This window comes from Telmatherina bonti (genome assembly GCF_933228915.1).
Source record: "Telmatherina bonti genome assembly, chromosome: 13".
In the NCBI taxonomy this organism is placed as follows: Eukaryota; Metazoa; Chordata; class Actinopteri; order Atheriniformes; family Telmatherinidae; genus Telmatherina; species Telmatherina bonti.
This window is the reverse complement of record NC_136611.1, coordinates 4,680,039-4,695,607: the sequence shown is the minus strand read 5'-3', so window position 1 is coordinate 4,695,607 and position 15,569 is coordinate 4,680,039. Positions and strand designations below refer to the sequence as shown.

The window sequence follows — 15,569 nt, the reverse complement described above, 5'->3', positions numbered from 1 at the left end:
ACTGGGGCTCCACACTTTACTCTTCATGTAAAATAATCTGACAAGCTGTTATTTGCCTTCTTATGTGTCAGCAGGATCCCTTTCCTTGATTCCCCCCACCCCCCGGCGGAGAAGGGAGGAGCCTAGGTCACATGACCAGCAATCTAACAGGAAGTCACTTTGAATTCAGAGGTCGGTCCCGGTTCTGGTCTGGATGAAGGTTTTCCTCCCTGGTTCTGGTCTGGATGAAGGTTTTCCTCCCTGGTTCTGGTCCTGATGGAGGTTTTCCTCCCTGGTTCTGGTCCTGATGGAGGTTTTCCTCCCTGGTTCTGGTCCTGATGGAGGTTTTCCTCCCTGGTTCTGGTCCTGATGGAGGTTTATCTGAACTGGTTTTAGCTTTGTGCTAACTGGTTTCCTGTAACAAACATTACGTTGTAGACGGATCACAGTGAACCGGGTTGAACTGGTCTGGTTCTGATCCAGTCGTTAACAGGTGACGTATAAATAAAGCTGAAATGGAAGAACTGATCTGAAGAATTCTGGCTTTCTGGGATCGATGAAACATTAGCGAATGAAACGTCTGCACAGTAAAAAGTTTTGACTTTTTATTTTCAGACATAAAATCTTCACTTCTCAGAAATAACGCAGAACGTTTCCTCTCTTCTTCTCACAAACTATAACTTAGAGAGGAAGGTAAGGATCAATCGCTTTTATACTCTTCTATAATGAGGTCATCATCCTCCAACAGAACCTGGTTTGTAACAGGAGATCCACCATCCTCATCCCTGCCTGGACCTTGGTCCTCCTCCTCTTCCTCCTCCAGCTGGCCCGTGTCCTTGTCTGTCAGAGTCTCCAGCTTCATCCTAACATCACAGAGACCAACCTTGACGTTAATTACATCCGTGTAGCTGTGAGATGCATTCACTGACACGCTTTACCCTGTAATTCCCTGCTTCTCGTTAGGAAACCCAGTCAAGTTTTATAAAACATCTTTTCTTTCACTAAACTGCCTCCAGAGTCGGAATCTGAAGGCTGCTTTAGAGTCAGCGGCGTCTGGGTCGGGTCTGCGTAGCTGATGCAGGCCAGAGTGTGTTTATACTCCAGCGCAGTGTAAAAGCGTCGTGCTGCAGTCTCCTGTCCGGATCTGCGGGCAACAGCAAGGTCGGTATCGGCCGGTAAACTCCACAAGTTGTTTCTATGGTTCAATAAAAGTTTTTTTATATGCAAATTACACGCAGTGATCAGTCTTAATGGGCTGCAGTTAGTAAACATACCTGCACAGCCTGCTAGATTTGCACGTGACCCGTTTCAGTCTTCTGTGTATTTTATGCAGCAAATCAGCAATGTGGCTGCAGAAGCAAATATCCAGAAACAACTAATCACAATCTGACCAATCACAAGGGAGTACTTCTGCTTCGCTGCTTTCAGGTCTGAAGAGGTGCGTGTGGAGGCTCTGCAGCTCCGTAAGGCGGTTACGGGACAACCGACCCGACGCAGGCGCCGCGCAAGTTTAAACCGGCCTTAAAACCGGGACTAACCCAACGACGTGGAGACGTACAACGTAAATGAAGAAAGATATGCAAATTTATTTTAGCCTACGTGATGTTCAATCAGCTACAAAGACATTTAATGTTCAAACTGAAACTTTATCAAGAGATAAAGAAGAAAAACCAGGCTTATTGGGGAACTACTGGTTAGTTATCAGGGAATCTAAAGAGGCAAGAATATGGACTAACCATACTGAACCAGTACTTACTGGTGACCACAAAGACCATAATTAGAAGGTTAAGAGACTAAGAGGACTGATGACTCTATGATCTAGAAAGTCACTTATCCATTTGTTTCCAGTATACTGCAGAGGAGTTTACAGGACTATCTATGAAATAAAACATTAAGAACTGTGAGAAATGTTGGTGTCCTTAAAAAGACCAGTAAAAGTGAACATATCACTCTGGTTGTCAGACTTTTACGCTGGCTTCCTTTACAAAGAACTGATTTTAGAGTTTGCTGCTGGTTTACAAGGCCCTGAAAGTCTCAGGGTATAAATATACAGCTGACCTGCTGCTGCCACGTGAACCTCTGAGATAATCTGCTGTAGGTTTGCTTCAGCCAGGAGAACAACAATAAGGAGGGTCAGCATTTAGTTTAAACGCCTCTGATATCAAAACAAAAAACTACCAAATAACCGGAAATCTGCTCCAAACTCTGGGCATTGAAACATGATGTATTTACCATCATTTTAATCCAAATGAAAATGATGGCAATGATCCAAACTTTCTTCTTCTTCTTCTTCACTTAAAAAGAAGAAGAAAGGAAAGAGGAAGATGAGGAGGAAGATAAGTCCCGTACCTGTCCGGGTATCTCTTCAGGGACATCTGGCCCACGTCCTGAATGAAACTGATCTGAGCTTGGAGACAGAAGGCGGGACATCGTCAGCATTCAGTCAGAAGATCACATGACGTCCAAACAGCCAATCAGCTGAGGTCTAAATGAGGCCTTTAGAGATGTGGATTAAAATCCGAAGAACTGGAATTAAAGACGGATCTTTAACAGATATCTGATGGTCAGTTTTATCATCCGAGTTATTCATGATTGGCTCCGGATCAGAAAGGTTCTGGTTCCGTTCTGATGCAGTGTGACCAGATGTGGACATAAAAAAACCCACTGATGCAGAACTGTGTGTGTGAGTTACCTTGGTTCAGGTCCATGTAGCGGACCTTGTTCAGGTACGGCAGCATCTGGGTCTGCAGACCGACGGCCGTCAAACTGAACCTCCTGAACAGAACCGCAGCAGCCGAACAGTTCTCTCTGAGCTGGAAGCAAAACCAGGATCCAGATGTTCAGAGTCGGGACATGAAACCAGGAACCAGATGTTCAGAGTCAAGGATCAGAGAAACTTCTCTCCTCCACATGGCAACACAACACATGGACACATCCTTTCTAGGTGCAGCCGAGGTGTTGAGGGGATCCGTCTTGGTGGCCTCAGGATTGGGTCCCTGCTTTTTGCGGATGACGTGGTCCTGTTTGCTTCATCTGGTCGTGATCTCCAGCTCTCACTTGAGCGATTCGCGGCCGAGTGTGAAGCGGCTGGGATGAGAATCAGCACCTCCAAATCTGAGACCATGGTCCTCAGCCGGAATAGGGTGGATTGTCCTCTCTGGGTCGGGAGTCAGGTCCTGCCTCAAGTGGAGGAGTTTAAATATCTCGGGGTCTTGTTCACGAGTGAGGAAAGGATGGAGCGTGAGATCGACAGACGGATCGGTGCGGCGTCTGCAGTAATGCGGACTCTGCGCCGGTCTGTCGTGGTGAAGAAGAAGCTGAGCCAGAAGGCGAAGCTCTCGATTTACCAGTCGATCTACGTTCCTACCCTCACCTATGGTCATGAGCTGTGGGTTGTGACCGAAAGAAGGAGATTTCGTATACAGGCGGCTGAAATGAGTTTCCTCCGCAGGGTGGCCGGGCTCTCCCGTAGAGATAGGGCGAGGAGCTCGGTCATCCGGGAGGAGATCAGAGTAGAGCCGCTGCTCCTCCGCATCGAGAGGAACCAGTTGAGGTGGCTCGGGCATCTGGTCAGGATGCCTCCTGGACCTCCCTGGTGAGGTGTTCCAGGCACGTCCCTCTGGGAGGAGACCCCGGGGAAGACCCAGGACACGCTGGAGGGATTATATCTCTCGGCTGGCCTGGGAACACCTCGGGATCCCCCCCGCAGAGTTGGCAAATGTGGCTGGGGAGAGGGAAGTCTGGGAAGTCCCTGCTTAGGCTGCTGCCCCTGCGACCCGACCCCGGATAAGTGGTGGAGAATGGATGGATGGATGGACTCCATCGCATTGGACTCAAGGTTTTAGTGAATCTTTAACATACTGAAAAACCAGTCCGTACAAACTTGAATCTCAGAAAATCAGGAAACGTTTAAGTCTGAAAATGTGTTCATGAAACTCGATGTCCAGTTCTGTCCACTTCAAACGCAGTTTCATGGTATCATCTGGAACACAAAGTTCCCTTTAAACCAGGGTTCTTAAACTCCAGACCGTGACGACGACGGTGCTGCAGGTTTTAGATGTTTCTTGCTCCAACACACCTGATTCAGAACTTGAGCATCTTGATCCAGCGGGAAGCATCTAAAACCAGCAGGATGGGAGCTGGTGATTTCTGCTTTATTCAAACAAATGAAAACATAAACTAATCTGCAGCTGCTTGGGACATCATGTCGGACCAGTTTTACCAGTTTAAGCACAGGTTTTATATCATCATCAGTCCAGGTGAGTCGTACCTTTCTGCTGACCAGTAACCAGCTGGGTTTGTGGAGTGGTCTGAATCCCACAGAAACCTGGTGCGAGTTGGCGTGAAGGAGCCCCCTGGTGGCCACTGATGACCCGTAATCCGCCATGATGCTGCGACTCTTCAACAAAACAACCCAGAAAACATCAGAGATGAAGGAAAGTCAAACAGAACCTCTGAGCTCGAACCCTGACACGGACAGAAGTCGCAGGATTCCAAATCCTGCATGATTTACTGTTTGGAGTTTGGCATCCAGGTGAGTTTAGGAACGTGGGACACACCTGGCTTGGTTCTGATTAGACCAACTGAGACTTTAGGGACTGAAATGGATGGTTGTTTTCATGTTAATAAACGAGCAGAAAAGTCTCAGTTTCCGTTCTTTCTGAGTGAAATATCTACCGTCCAATCAGAGGCGAGGAGGTCGGCATCGGAAAGGTACTCGCTGGCTCTGTCTACGTCTTCTATCTCAGAGAAGAAGTCCAGGAAGTTCTGGTGGAGGTAGAGGTTGAAAATCTCTCCCGACATGTGCGAACGCTCAACAACCATCTGGCGGAAGACGAGACGCCGTCACGTTCTGAGGTTCTGAGACTAAAAGGAGAAGAAGAGGAAGGTCTTTACCTCGGGCTGGATGGTCAGCGCCTCTCGGTGGTGCTGCATCAGGTGACTCGGTAAACCCGGTCCGGGAGAACCTTCAGGACTCTCTCCTGTTTGGAAACATCCGTTTCAGACTTCAACAGTCCAGTAACTCATCAGGTGTTTACTGGTCTGAAGGGCTTTCTACTGGTCAACCAGTAAGACACAAACCTTCATGATCATGACAGAAAATATTTCCATTATTGGCCAGTCCCTCAGTTCAGCAGGACTCGGACCTGGACTTGGCCAGTCCGTCAGTTCTGCGGGACCCGGACCTAGACTCGGACCTGGACTCGGCCAGTCCGTCAGTTCTGCAGGACTCGGACCTGGACTCGGCCAGTCCGTCAGTTCTGCAGGACTCGGACCTGGACTCGGCCAGTCCGTCAGTTCTGCAGGACTCGGACCTGGTCTCGGCCAGTCCGTCAGTTCTGCAGGACTCGGACCTGGACTCGGCCAGTCCGTCAGTTCTGCAGGACTCGGACCTGGACTCGGCCAGTCCGTCAGTTCTGCAGGACTCGGACCTGGACTCGGCCAGTCCGTCAGTTGTGCAGGACTCGGACCTGGACTCGGCCAGTCCGTCAGTTCTGCAGGACTCGGACCTGGACTCGGCCAGTCCGTCAGTTCTGCAGGACTCGGACCTGGACTCGGCCAGTCCGTCAGTTCTGCAGGACTCGGACCTGGACTCGGCAAGTCCGTCAGTTGTGCAGGACTCGGACCTGGTCTCGGCCAGTCCGTCAGTTCTGCAGGACTCGGACCTGGACTCGGCCAGTCCGTCAGTTGTGCAGGACTCGGCCCTGGACTCGGCCAGTCCGTCAGTTGTGCAGGAATCGGACCTGGACTCGGACCTGGTCTCGGCCAGTCCGTCAGTTGTGCAGGACTCGGCCCTGGACTCGGCCAGTCCGTCAGTTGTGCAGGAATCGGACCTGGACTCGGACCTGGTCTCGGCCAGTCCGTCAGTTCTGCAGGACTCGGACCTGGACTCGGCCAGTCCGTCAGTTCTGCAGGACTCGGACCTGGACTCGGCCAGTCCGTCAGTTCTGCAGGACTCGGACCTGGACTCGGCCAGTCCGTCAGTTCTGCAGGAATCGGACCTGGACTCGGCCAGTCCGTCAGTTCTGCAGGAATCGGACCTGGACTCGGACCTGGACTTGGTTAGTCTGTCAGTTCTGCAGGACTCGGACCTGGACTCGGACCTGAACTCGGTTAGTCCGTCAGTTCTGCAGGACTCAGACCTGGACTGGTTCTTTTTGGCTTCTTGACACCATGAAGCGATTAGACACAGTTCCAGTATGAAACACATCCTACTGGCCAGACTCACTGGTATTAGACTGGTATTCTCACGCTATCGGCTTGTTTTCAGTCGTGGTTATCAAAGCGTCGGGTCATAATCAACTGGACACAGGAAACTCATCAAACACGCCATCCTGTTAGAAATAAACAACTTATGAGATGTTGAAAAGATAAATCAACAGGAAATAACTGCAGATGAACCTTCTGATCAAAGTGATAAACGTCTGACTTTGCCAGATTGATCGCTCTGCACGCCATCAGAGGATAAATCTGGTTTAACGGCTTCTCACCGTGTGAATCACAGAGAAAGGAAACCTGGCACAATGTGGGAGATGGGCTCACGTTTGCAGTGCAGGATCTTCCCCAGCGCTCTGAACAGGAACAACGAAGCATCTTTCCCTCCAACAAACTGTTCGTCTTCCTCTCCTTTCGTCTGCCTGGACTTCTTCATCCTCTGCTTTGTCCTGGAGACGCTTCCGCCCAGACGGATTCTAGGTTGGTCCTTCATCCACAGCAAGTCCTGCTCCATCGATGTGTCTAAGAAGTTACAGAGGAGTTTACTTGGAAAGGCTGAATGACAGAATAAATATATGAAGTCTGAACAGCAGCACCTCTCCTCACTCTGACCTGGACCACAGATAAACTGGAGACTGTTGATCGCGTTCCGGATATCCCCCGAACTTCCTGAACAGATTGTTTCGAGCTGTGTCTGATCAGCAAGTCGCATCTTTCCAAAGCTCTGTTAAAAGGAAAAACTAAATTAAACTTTAAAATAAACAGGAAAAAAAACAGCATCCAGCTGGACTGAGCTGGAAGAAATCCACTCACCTTTCCTGCTTCCAGGGTCGAGATGGAGCTCAGGATCTTCATCATCACAGTCCGAGCAACTGCGTTAAAGCTGGAGGGAAAAACACAAAACCAGTCAGGCCATGAGAAACCAGTCAGGACGGTCCAGTTTAGGCCATGAGAAACCAGTCAGGACAGTCCAGTTCACGTCACGATAAACCAGTCAGGACGGTCCAGTTCACGTCATGATAAACCAGTCAGGACGGTCCAGTTCACGTCATGATAAACCAGTCAGGACGGTCCAGTTCACGTCACGATAAACCAGTCAGGACGGTCCAGTTCACGTCACGATAAACCAGTCAGGACGGTCCAGTTTAGGCCATGAGAAACCAGTCAGGACAGTCCAGTTCACATCAATAAAAACCAGTCAGGACGGTCCAGTTCACGTCACGAAAAACCAGTCAGGACGGTCCAGTTCACGTCACGATAAACCAGTCAGGACGGTCCAGTTCACGTCACGATAAACCAGTCAGGACGGTCCAGTTCACGTCACGATAAACCAGTCAGGACGGTCCAGTTCACATCAATGAAAACCAGTCAGGACGGTCCAGTTCACGTCACGAAAAACCAGTCAGGACGGTCCAGTTCACATCAATGAAAACCAGTCAGGACAGTCCAGTTCACATCAAAAACACCAGTCAGGACGGTCCAGTTCACATCAAAAACACCAGTCAGGACGGTCCAGTTCACGTCACGAAAAACCAGTCAGGACGGTCCAGTTCACGTCACGATAAACCAGTCAGGACGGTCCAGTTCACGTCACGATAAACCAGTCAGGACGGTCCAGTTCACGTCACGATAAACCAGTCAGGACGGTCCAGTTCACATCATGATAAACCAGTCAGGACGGTCCAGTTCACATCATGATAAACCAGTCAGGACGGTCCAGTTCACGTCACGAAAAACCAGTCAGGACGGTCCAGTTCACGTCACGATAAACCAGTCAGGACGGTCCAGTTCACGTCACGAAAAACCAGTCAGGACGGTCCAGTTCACGTCACGATAAACCAGTCAGGACGGTCCAGTTCACATCAATGAAAACCAGTCAGGACGGTCCAGTTCACATCATGATAAACCAGTCAGGACGGTCCAGTTCACGTCACGAAAAACCAGTCAGGACGGTCCAGTTCACGTCACGATAAACCAGTCAGGACGGTCCAGTTCACATCATGATAAACCAGTCAGGACGGTCCAGTTCACATCAAAAACACCAGTCAGGACGGTCCAGTTCACGTCACGATAAACCAGTCAGGACGGTCCAGTTCACGTCACGAAAAAACAGTCAGGACGGTCCAGTTCACGTCACGATAAACCAGTCAGGACGGTCCAGTTCACGTCACGATAAACCAGTCAGGACGGTCCAGTTCACGTCACGAAAAACCAGTCAGGACGGTCCAGTTCACGTCATGATAAACCAGTCAGGATGGTCCAGTTCACGTCACAAAAAACCAGTCAGGACGGTCCAGTTCACGTCACGATAAACCAGTCAGGACGGTCCAGTTCACGTCACGATAAACCAGTCAGGACGGTCCAGTTCACGTCACGATAAACCAGTCAGGACGGTCCAGTTCACATCATGATAAACCAGTCAGGACGGTCCAGTTCACGTCACGATAAACCAGTCAGGACGGTCCAGTTCACGTCACGATAAACCAGTCAGGACGGTCCAGTTCACGTCACGATAAACCAGTCAGGACGGTCCAGTTCACGTCATGATAAACCAGTCAGGACGGTCCAGTTCACGTCACAAAAAACCAGTCAGGACGGTCCAGTTCACGTCACGATAAACCAGTCAGGACGGTCCAGTTCACGTCACGATAAACCAGTCAGGACGGTCCAGTTCACATCATGATAAACCAGTCAGGACGGTCAAGTTCACATCAAAAACACCAGTCAGGACGGTCCAGTTCACGTCACGATAAACCAGTCAGGACGGTCCAGTTCACGTCACGAAAAACCAGTCTGCACGGTCCAGTTCACGTCACGAAAAACCAGTCAGGACGGTCCAGTTCACATCACGAAAAACCAGTCAGGACGGTCCAGTTCACATCATGATAAACCAGTCAGGACGGTCCAGTTCACATCATGATAAACCAGTCAGGACGGTCCAGTTCACGTCACGATAAACCAGTCAGGACAGTCCAGTTCACGTCACGAAAAACCAGTCAGGACGGTCCAGTTCACGTCACGAAAAACCAGTCAGGACAGTCCAGTTCACATCAAAAACACCAGTCAGGACGGTCCAGTTCACATCAAAAACACCAGTCAGGACGGTCCAGTTCGTCCCGTTAGACCGGGTCCTGCAGAGTTTGTGGGCTGAACCTGATGCAGCTGATGTTCAGCTCCTCCTGGATCTCTCTGGGAAAAAGGGAACGCAAGCTGCTGCCTCCATTAGAGGAATCTGACACGATGAAAACCAGAGGACATCGACTCGTCGTCACGAACCGCCTGGAAGACAACAAAACACACGCCAACATGTAAAACCATCCACACGCCTTGGGTTTCTCCCGCCGCGGTCCACGCAGGATCCGGTCTGACCTGCTGGGAAACGTAAACGCCGTACGACTGCAGTACAGGTAATGCCTGCTGGATCGGGTCAGGTGGATGTTCGGTTCTGATCGCATCTGTTTACTGTCTCCGCGGTTAAACCCGTCTGGTTCGGTAGGTCTAGCCTCCGTGTGGCGCCGGTGTGACGGTGTAGCTACTATCCAAACACAACTTGTGTAACCGTGGAAACAGAAAGTGCAGATCTTACCTCAGGATGTCATGCAGACTGCCAGGATGTCTGTAGAACTGGTTTGGAAAGTCCTGAAACCAGAAGGAGAGAGTAAACCATCACACGGTGTCACAGGGTCTCATGTCCAGACCAGACAGAGGAAGTCTGTAGACCTGCATGAAGAAGTCTAAAAAGGGTCCCTGAATGCACTGCTGCTTCTGGTTCAACATCATGAGGATTTCAGTTGATCTGCTGTTCTGTCCCTGGAAACATCATGCCTAAAATATGACCAAACAACTGGAACCCAACAATTCCCAGTTGGGTTGAATGATTCATCTTTTTTTTTTTTTAAATAAAAAAATGCAATTTAAGAACTGCAATTAGCAAATCACAAAGAATATGATTAATTATCATGGAGCATCCACTTCTTCTGGCAGTTTTTCCACATCGCTCGGACCTCTAAAAAATCCACCATGAAAACTGAAAAAAAAACGTGAACGTTCCTGATGGAGGTCCACGACAGAGGGACCTGAGGAATCTGCTGTCCTGTGGTACAAACACGAACGGAACCAATGCAACCAGAGAAAATCCTGGAATAAGAAGCCTTGGTCAGTGTGTTGAACCCACCTCCACCAGTATGAGCTTCCTGTCTGTCGTTCCTTTATCTCCTGCCATTTTCAGACAGCTGTATTTGTTAGCTCTGAGGAGAAACTCCTGGAACTGGGCTAACTGGGAGCTGCAGCCGTTTGTCCGCCATTCATCTAAAGGACGAGGAAGTAAAGATGTTTTTTGGTTAAAAGTGAAGCCTATGCGGAAGTGCATAAAACTGCAATTCCCCCTTCATCCACTAGGGGCTGCAAACCAGAGCAAATCTCCATAGACTCCCATGTTAAAAAGACCAACTTCACAGCAGAAATAAACATGTTTACAGCAGAAATAAACATGTTTTCAGCCTGGTACAAAAATCCATTTTAGGTTTAACAGGTCAGGTTTACCTTCATGACAACTGTGGGGGGAGTGAATCTTTGTCTAACTCGCCTGTTTAAAAGTAATTTAATCTCAAAATTCGGCATTTTTAGGGGCGTGTCCTTTTTATTGACAGGTACCCGATCTCCCGCTTCATGTAAGAAGAATGTAGAACAACTGCGGTTTTTAGCCAGTTAACAACGTGACTTAGCTTTAGCCCGATTACCTCCGTTAGCTAGTTAGCTCCTGTTATCTCCAGGTTAGCTCGGTTATCTCTTAGCTACAGGTAGTTCGGAGTTCGGTCAATGTCAATCACCCACCATGACATCACAGCTCCACGGGGGGGGTCCACGAGGTGGAACTGACCCCCCCTATCAGCTCCACTTCGTTGCCCATATTGGTATTTTCCGAACAAGATGACGTGCATGCCCCTGCCAAGATGGCGATGGTACGAACCGCCCACCAAGCTTCAATTCAGCTCTTCAGAAACCCACGGGTGACGTCACGGAGGCTCTGCCCATCTTTTATATACAGTCTATGACATTGACACTTTTTCCATTCAGCGGACCCGACGCCATAATTCCACGCTGAATCCAGATCCGCTTTGGACCCATCAGAACACAAATGGGTCACAAATCTACAAAGATCATAATGCTCACATCTTCCACCCATTGTTACCTAATCTTCAGAGTTACTGAGATCCACTAAGGGTCGTAACGAGGCTTCTAGTAAAACTGAGGGTGGATAGGAGACCTATGTGGTCTCCTTTCAGCAAACTGTGGTCTTCATCTTCGTCCGCCCCCCTGGAGATCAAACTGCTAAACGTGGCACCACGGTAATACGTATTGTGTCGCTTCCTTTGTACCTTGCTTGTTTTCGGTACACCTCTAGTTGTTCTTCACACTGTAATTTTGGTTCGTTGTTTCCTGCTTCATTCAAATAAATTACATGTAAGCCTGATTTACAGCCCTCATATGTTCCTCCAAAAAGGCAGCAATGCGGGATATGGTTGTACCTAAACAAACAAAGATGAAATGATTCTGCCAATGGACTGGTTTGTTGGGACATGGACTGGTTTGTTGAACACACATTGGAAATCTGAAAGCAAATAGACTCTCCAGTGAAACAAAGACTGGAGTGTAGGACACGTTGGAGCGCATCATGGTAACGATCGGGCTGCCGATACAGAAAACCAGTCAGGTTTGAAGACTAAAGTAAAAACCAAAGCAGAGTGTAGAAAGGTGATGTTGCCAGGATCGAGCTGTTTTCCATCCTGGCCAATCACTGAGTCTGATTTTCTTCTCTCTTGTTGATCAGCGGCCATTTTGAGGAATGTCGCCCCCTAGAGAGCAGTTGTAACTTGTTGCATGACCATAAATCTGCAACTAAAACCGCTTTGCATCGCTGATAGCAGCCTTTTAGAGGGTCCTGACCCCCATGAGGGTCCCAAAAAGATTTCAGAGGGTTGTCGGATTACTGTAAACAGCTTAGTGAGCGCTCAGTTGAAAAAAGGTTGAGAAGCCCTGGTGGGGGTGGTGATGATGTGAAGGTTTGTGCTCACTGTGCTGCCAGCTGCTGTACAGCTCCAACGTTGATGGGTTGGTCCATTCCTGAACTCTGAGATCCATCTCCAGAGACAAAACCTGAAGCGTTGCAGTCTTTCCGCAGCCTGGCGGTCCTGTCAGTATCAAGATGCCGCCCTGTAAACGACAGCAGGAAGTTAGGTATGGCGGTCCTGTCCTATGAACGACGTGATGGATTCTTCAGTCTGAGCATCAGGAGGTTCGGTTCTGTTTATTCAGTGTTTATTCACCACACACAGGATCAGGATGAGGACGGCATTCCAGAGCAGTAATAAGTGGAATGGAGTCCAATAAGGGGTCTGGCCCTACACTGTACAGACCAGACCTGTCCCGTCTGACCCGTACCGACTAAACCTGTGCTGACCAGCTGGGTACTGGGCCATCCTGTACTAACCAGTACCATTAATGGAAAGGTTCTATAGGTGAGATCTCGTACGATAAGACCAAAGACGTCTGATAATGTTTCCTGGAAAAGCCACCAGCAAAATGGGTTTGAAACCAGCAGCGTTCAGGTCATCATCTGGTTAATGAAAGCGGGTAAAAAAAAAGTACTGAGAGGAATCAGAACCGGGTCAAACGGTCCTACAGGTCCAGGTTCTGTTTCTAAATCAGTAAACTGAGTTACCTGTGATGCGTCTGTGTGAGCTCTGATCCAGTTCTCCACCTCTTCCACCTTCTTCCTGTGGACGCCCAGTTCAGCCTGCACACAGCACAGCAAGGAGCTGAAAAACCGTCATTTTCCAGCAGAATTAAACTATTTCCTCATTTTAAATAAAGTTATAAAACACTGATATTCCAGATACGAGAAGCACGAAAACTCTGCCTTAAGTAGAGCAGTTCAGATCAATAACGACATCTTTCTGGTACGATGTGAATGATCCATCAGGACGTCTTCAGTAAAACCGACCTGCGAACGAGGCGAGTACCGCTCCACCCACGGTTCATCCCGATCCCTTTGGGTCGCCTCGGTCAGCAGGAACGGGCTGCTGGCCTCACCTCTCTTCTTCCTGGACCTCTTCATCTCATGCCTGGTGCTCCTCTTCCTCCCAGACAAGGAAACAGCTTTTTCTGCCAAGTCACTGAAGGACGGATCCACCCAGCGTTTCACCTGTCAGACACCAGAATCACCACAAATTAATCGATTGCGATCAAGCGCCCGTTTTTACTGCATCGTATCAACAGAAAGGACGAGACATGCTTGATGTCAACTGACCAGACGTCTGGGGGTCAGTGAATGCAGCATGTAATGTACTTCTACATGCTGCTATGCATATTCTCTACAATTTTAAACTTCAGAATTCAGAGTTCATCCAGCATCACCTCACCTGCCGTCTCCACAGTGATTGCATCTGTCACCATGGAGACGCTCGTGACGACAGAAGTTAAACAGATAATACTGACTTTGACAAAACTGATAATCTGGATAAAAACACATTTATCGCTGAAGTGGGTTTGCACTGCAACATCGCCCAAAGTAAACAACAACAACAACAACTCATAGCTCGTTTGTTTGTTTTTCCACTTAGATCAGCGGTGGACTACTCTGGTCCTGGACAGGCTGCATTCCTGTGAGTATTATGGGTTTCCCAGATGTCTTGCAACAGGTAAACTCTTAAATCTACTATCATATCTGAAGTAGAAATCCTCCCTACCAGCTACTCTGTCTGCTGGAGGTTCCTGCTCTGATCTGGAATAGAATTTAAAATCCTTCTCCTTACATATAAAGCCCTCCACAGCCAGGCACCACTATATATCAAAGACCTCATAGTTCCTTATATGTCAAGCAGAGTACTTCGTTCGCAGACTGCAGGCTTACTTGTGGTTCCTAGAGTCTCAAAGAGCCGAGCAGGAGGCAGAGCCTTTGGTTATCAGGCCCCTCTCTTATGGAATAAGCTCCCAGTTAGTGTTAGGGAAGCAGACACCCTCCCCACCTTTAAGACTAGGCTGAAGACTTATCTTTTTGATAAGTCCTATAGCTAGGGATGGTTAGCATCCCTTAGTTATGCTGCTATAGGTTTAGACTGCTGAGGAACATTTCCTGATACACTGAGCTTCTTTCTCTTTATCTCTCTCTTTTACCCCCCCCAATAACAGTGTTGCATCATTAACATGTATGTCTCCTGTCTCAGCAGGTCTCCCTGGCCGGGAGTAGCAGTTCCTGTTGTCTGTTGTCTTTCTGTCCTCTTCCCCCCACACAGCACAGGCAGATGGCTGCCTGTCCTGAGCCGGGTTCTGCCGGAGGTTTCCTTCCTGTTAAAAGGGAGTTTTTTCCTTCCCACTGTCGCCAGTGTGCTTGCTCAGGATGGGAGATTGAGTTGGACTCAACTCAATCTGTTGGTTTCCTTATATAGGCTGTTATGAACTGGCTTCATTATGTTTTTTTCTGTCTGTAAAGCGTCTTGAGATGGCATTGCCGTGATTTGACGCTATATAAATAAAGTTGAATTGAAATTAATCTGGATCCCAGAACTTCTTCATAATTTCTCCCACATTCACGGTCGGAAATGATCAGACCTGTGTCTCCAACATCTGCACAGCACCATGATTTAGAGAAGACGTCCCGCCTTCCTTCTGCTGTTTAGACCTCGCTGCATATCTGAACCTGACCTGCCTTCGTGCATGTGTGAAGGATGGGCAGCAGATTTTAGTTCCCAGCATCGTCCGCTTCCCAGGAACGTTTAAAACCAGGATCTCTGTCTCCGTCAGGATCTCCGTCTGACGGGGACACATGTTGTCCCACATGGCTGGATCTCATGTATGTGATGCAGGACAGATGAGGGGAGGGAATCAGCTCCTCATGGTTTCTGGAGCCACATGTCATGCCTCGCTCTGATTGGTCCAAAATTTCAGGTGAGAGAGAAACACCTGCTATTGCATTTGACAAGGTTCTGGTTCTGGCTCGGTTCTGGTCTAACCTGGCTTCCTCTGCTGGAGGTTTCTTTGTGTTCCTCAGGAATCTGATTCATCCTGGAGGATGATGCAGGTCCACGCGCCTCAGGTTCACATGCAGGTTCACATGTAGGTTCACGCGCTGCGTCTCAACCTGGAAAAAAACAACCAGAAAAACTTTTTATTGATTTTTTTTAAATATTAAACTTGTCCTACTTCTTTATATTTGCATAATAAACACTTAATTAGTTTATTTGCCGCGTTATTTTAGTTTATTTTTACCTCTTTCTGAGCAGCGGAGGAAAATTTAAACTTCAGGCGCCGGAAGTGCCGCAAACAGAAGCCAGCTGACGTAAAGACGGCAGCTGATGTCAGAGTGACGCGAAGCC

General features: G+C 48.6%; 1 protein-coding gene across 2 annotated transcripts; it reads right to left on the bottom strand.

The window, feature by feature from the left end:
- Window positions 1-579: 579 nt before the first annotated feature.
- rad17 (RAD17 checkpoint clamp loader component) lies at window positions 580-15,528 on the bottom strand. 2 transcript variants are annotated; one of them, XM_079251560.1, is made up of 17 exons: window positions 15,463-15,528; window positions 15,207-15,334; window positions 13,199-13,399; window positions 12,917-12,991; window positions 12,270-12,408; window positions 10,370-10,503; window positions 9,782-9,834; window positions 9,349-9,474; window positions 7,009-7,078; window positions 6,808-6,919; window positions 6,523-6,717; window positions 4,876-4,961; window positions 4,657-4,803; window positions 4,250-4,378; window positions 2,672-2,792; window positions 2,329-2,386; window positions 580-842 (listed from the first exon to the last, which is right to left on the bottom strand). In XM_079251560.1, exons 2-17 carry the CDS (start codon window positions 15,255-15,257, stop codon window positions 680-682), a joined length of 1,860 nt encoding a protein of 619 aa, XP_079107686.1. In that variant the 5' UTR covers window positions 15,258-15,334; window positions 15,463-15,528; the 3' UTR covers window positions 580-679. The 2 variants fall into 2 exon arrangements, with proteins under 2 accessions (XP_079107686.1, XP_079107687.1); XM_079251561.1 differs by having other exon boundaries at window positions 613-842; window positions 2,329-2,381.
- Between the last annotated feature and the right edge of the window lie 41 nt (window positions 15,529-15,569).